At 44.3% G+C, this 4484-nt stretch overlaps 2 protein-coding genes across 2 annotated transcripts; both read left to right on the top strand.

The window, feature by feature from the left end:
• Positions 1-2657: 2657 nt before the first annotated feature.
• LOC101294722 (F-box/FBD/LRR-repeat protein At1g13570-like) lies at positions 2658-3305 on the top strand. The gene has a single exon (XM_004309916.1). The coding sequence runs from the start codon at positions 2658-2660 to the stop codon at positions 3303-3305; it is 648 nt and encodes a 215-aa protein (XP_004309964.1).
• A 57-nt stretch (positions 3306-3362) lies between these two features.
• On the top strand, positions 3363-4113 carry LOC101294425. Its single transcript, XM_004309915.1, has 2 exons — positions 3363-3551; positions 3685-4113. Exons 1-2 carry the CDS (start codon positions 3363-3365, stop codon positions 4111-4113), a joined length of 618 nt encoding a protein of 205 aa, XP_004309963.1.
• Positions 4114-4484: the final 371 nt, after the last annotated feature.

Genomic DNA, 4484 nt, shown 5'->3' with positions numbered 1-4484 from the left:
TTTAGGAGGGAAACCCTACCCAGCAGTTCTAATCGAAAAAAACCCTACCAAGCAGCACATCTCAACCACATACACACACCCTCCTAAAGCGTGATCGAATCCAAACTGTTGCTTTTACCAAATAATCGATTCTCATCACGAGGCGCGGACCTAATGTTTTTAGACATTGCAATTAAGTCTACTGACAATTTTTACGGCTTCGGTCATGTCTCTGCACGGTTCTAATGACGTATGGAGCAATACCATATAACAGAAAAACCACGAGCTCACCGAAACAACCCAAAGCAGTTTCGAAGAGGAAATTCTTTTGTCCGACGGCCGTGCCACGTGGTCGTGCGAGGTGGAGAGGAAGAAGAAGGAGGATAGAGGAGGGGTACGGTTTCGGAGGGTGTGGCACTCGTGGAATTTGGGGTTGGAAATGAGGGAGAGCAGCGGAGGAGGGACTTGGCTTCGAGGCGGAGGAGGATCTGTGAGAGGAGATCGTCGTGGTTGGCGATGGTTTCGGCCGGTGAGGGTCAAGAAAAAAGAAGAAGCTTCGCCGGAGAACGCAGCGGTTGCTGTGAAATTTTTTTTAAAAATAAACACGTGTCGCACCACCGGTTGCACAGACACATGGCACGGCCGTCGCACTACAAAATTACCCAACAAACCATCCTCCCCTTCGCAGCCAATGAAAAATGAACATGGTCACTTTCAAAAGGTTTGACTCCAATGGACTCGATTAACACTTTTGGGTATCTGACCCATCTGACATTGACGAAGAATTTTTTTTCCACTTACAATACCCTATAATTGGGTCTTTTACATAACTGTCCGCTTTTTCGTATCTGTAGCTAAACTGACCAATCGTGGATAGGCAAATTTTTTCCAAAATGACCTAGTACCCTCAGTAATATGTCATTTAACCAGTCAACCGTAAAACCTAAACCCTAAACCCTAAACCCTAAACCTTAAAACCTAAACCGTACACTATACACCCTAAACCCTAAAACCTAAACCGTACACCGTATACCCTAAACCCAAAAAACCACAACCATGTCTTTTACACAATAAGCCATGGACCCTTTACCTAGTTACCTTCAACACAAATGTCAAATAGTACCTTAAGACACGAATGACGCTAACATCATGCGTTTTGAACGTCAAACTTGAACAAAACCCTTTCCCTACAGTACCCTCTAGTACCTAACCTTCTAAACTTGACATGATTGTCAAACCCCACACTAGCCTTACACCGCAATGTCTGAGATAATACCTCAAACACACATGATGCTAACAACAAACATTTTGAACATAACGTGAAACTTAAAGTACCTCATCGTGTAATCCTAATCCTCTTACATATTCATGAAACTCTACACCAACGGAAAGAAAACTGTTAGGGGTACATAGGCAGTTCGTGTAAATTAGCAATTTACATTCAGACCCCTTATAGCAGCAACAAGTTCGTTAGCCGCAACCTTAGGGTTTAAAGCATAATTACAAATCTAAAACGTAAACTATTTCCAATTGGTCCAATGTGCAAACCTGGCAACTGAAAAGACGACTTCGATCAATGCAACCCTTGTACGGGCACAATGATTGAGGTATCGTTTCACACCGCACGTCGCCTATACAAACCATTTTACTGTATCGGTCATGCCCGTTTCAAACGCATATACTACCAGCAACGAGATACATCCAGTGCAACCTGATTGTGACCGTCCGTTCATGTCGTCCAGCGTGCATACCTTGCGAGACTTGCATGAGTTGCATCTCCCGGCCGATATGTTAGTTGCATCTCACGAGACTTCATAATATTAGTTGATTATCCCGGTCGAAATGTCCATAAGGCGGTAAGTCGAACCTCTCCTTGTCTCAGGTTTGTTCGATTGTACACGATGTGCTCTGATTAGGGTTTGCTAAACATTATGTATATGTCTGATGCTTTATGCAGAAAATTCCTCCCGACTTCGTACAGAATTGGATGCGGCTTGCAGAATGGAGCCACGCTCGTATTAAGTTGGAGGACTTAGACAACAGCTATGAGGTCCACTACACTGCGCAAGGCAATGACAGGTGGTTTGACGGCAGATGGACCCTATTTTTGGAGCAGATAAGAGACAAAGAACCACGTTTGCTGTTGATGTTTCATTACAATGTTGGCCGGGACAAGTTTTCCGTACGTCGATTCGATGTCGCCGGCCGGCTGATTTTAAGAAATCAACGCCCGGCCACCCTCTCATTTGTGTCTGACATTTGGATCCAGCCTGAACTTAGTGTAAGTTGTTTCGCTAATACATTCAACCACTATATCTGATGCGTTCCTGATATATATTTTTTCCCTCTTTTCATGCCAACCTTTAATTCATGAATGCCCGCTTCAGGATCGCTACATTTAGGAGGTTGGGTTGCCGGAAATTTTTTCGTTCCACTGGGAAAATCAAACGAAAAATAACTGGAAGGTTCTTATCAACGCACACACAAACTCTGCGCTTCTGCTCGACTTGGGTTGGGAAATATTTAGACGTGCAAATGGGTTGGACGACACTCGATGTTGCGTGTTCACATACATAGGCATGTCCAGGTTCTAGATTGTTGTATTCGACATAAAGCGCGGGACTGTGGCTATGAACTGACAGCGACGGAACACATTCAAGAGTCCAACACATTCATCCATGAGAAATAAGTGGAATGAAGACATGTACGCCCAGGACGAGTACAAGAATACGGCATGTGGTTCTGCTGCAAACGACCATGGAGTTGCAAACACAGGGTGTCTGTGGGCGGAAGACCCCGACGGTGTTCTTGTACCCGGCCATTTAAAGGAGATGATCATAAGCCGTTTGCCAATCCAGGAAGCATTCAGGACATCCATTTTATCCACCAACTGGCGGCATACCGCTCGAGGTCTTTCGCAACTGGTGTTTGAGGATCGACCTACATGGAGCGAGGCGAAGTTCATCGACGTGGTTGATCACGTCCTCTCAAATCATGGTGTAGGCCTAATCAAGTTCATGGTTTCCGGGGTCGGTAAAGTTGACATTGGAGCGGTTGATCGTTGGGTTAGTCGCGTTTCTGATCTATTTGTCCAAGAGTTGACTCTCCGGATGAGTCATGGTTCGGAGGACCTCCACCATCGAATTTTCGACCGACTATACACTAACCACCAACTTACTTATCTTCATTTGACGTCATGTTCACTGGTTCGGCCACCACGGGCTTTTACTGGGTTCAGAAACTTGAAGAAGATAGTTTTTTACAGAGTTTTCATGCCTCAAGGTGCGGCTGACATGTTCTTCGGTCATTGCCAGTCGCTTGAATAGCTGATCCTCGCTCGCATTATCGGTTGTTGAGTCTTGTACATCAATGCACCGAGACTAATGTTTCTGGTGGTTTCTAGTTCGTTTAATGAGATTAAGCTTGTAAACACAAAAAGGCTTTCACATGTCATCATCCATAAGTTAGACAGTCCACCTGAAGCCACGGTTAACAGTCAGGGAAACCTGGTCAAGTTTTTTAGTGTCTTGTCGAGTGTTCAGGTCCTAACAATTGTTGGCCACTTCATGAAGGTATATGGGCTTTCTATTCATTTGGTGTAGGGGTTTTGGTGTAGTACCCTTATTTAATCCATAAAGTGTTAATGTCTCATGTCTCGTTTCTTTTTATGCAACATCTGGCAGTTGGGTTGTTGTTGTTTCACAGCCGTGCTTGCACCTCTGCACCCTCTCAATATGCACCAACATGACCAATCCAGACCAGATGCTAGCAAGTTTGTGTCGGATGAGAAGCTGCCCTACGTTACAAGACCTGGAACTTAGGGCTCCAGACGGTGAGGAAAGTGGTTTGGCCGTTGCAAAAGAACTTTCTGGAAGGATGGACACATATAGAAGCATGTTTAATCAGCTTTCTGTGATTACGTTGAAAAACGTCACTGACCTCAACGTCGAACGTGAGTACATCCGGCTACTTCTCTTGTGCACACCAGTCCTTCAGCGCATGGCACTCGTCCAAGGTTGGGAATGTTGTTGTTCACTACACCAATGGCTTGTTTCATGCGACCGCGCCTCTGTTTGTGCTGACATTGTGTGCCAAAATCTGTGTGCGACGAATGTATCTCTGGGTGCTGAGTAACTCTCTCCTTGTTTTGTCTCTCTCTAAATTTACAACTCCTCATGGATGGAACACAAATGACTGATCCGTAACTTTCCAGAAGGTGTTTTATGTTGTTTTGATAGACATTTGATAGTTGGTAAAATCTTTTTCTGATTTGGTGTGTTGTGTTGCATGTTAGTAGGTAGTCATGGAACTTGTTGGTGTAGGTACCGCAATTTTAGTCTCGGTTGTAGGGGTGAGACTTGTATCGGTGAAGATCGGATGTTGTAGTGGACTATAAAATGTGGTTGTTTAAATCAGTGTCTTGTGTCTTATGGTGGTAAGTTTTGTTTTGAAATGTTTCTTCTATTTTTGGAAACTTTCCATTTTTTGAAATATGGAAGTGTCTA

This window comes from Fragaria vesca, unplaced genomic scaffold (assembly GCF_000184155.1).
Source record: "Fragaria vesca subsp. vesca unplaced genomic scaffold, FraVesHawaii_1.0 scf0513155, whole genome shotgun sequence".
Lineage (NCBI taxonomy): Eukaryota > Viridiplantae > Streptophyta > Magnoliopsida > Rosales > Rosaceae > Fragaria > Fragaria vesca.
Note: the sequence above shows the minus strand (reverse complement) of the source record. Positions and strands in the feature narration are given on the sequence as shown.

Coding starts and splice junctions, on each gene's coding strand:
- LOC101294722 (XM_004309916.1), top strand. CDS start 2,658: ATGAGAAATAAGTGGAATGAAGACATGTACGCCCAGGACGAGTACAAG.
- LOC101294425 (XM_004309915.1), top strand. CDS start 3,363: ATGTTTCTGGTGGTTTCTAGTTCGTTTAATGAGATTAAGCTTGTAAAC. Junction 3,552..3,684: donor TTGTTGGCCACTTCATGAAG/GTATATGGGCTT, acceptor GTTGTTTCACAG/CCGTGCTTGCACCTCTGCAC.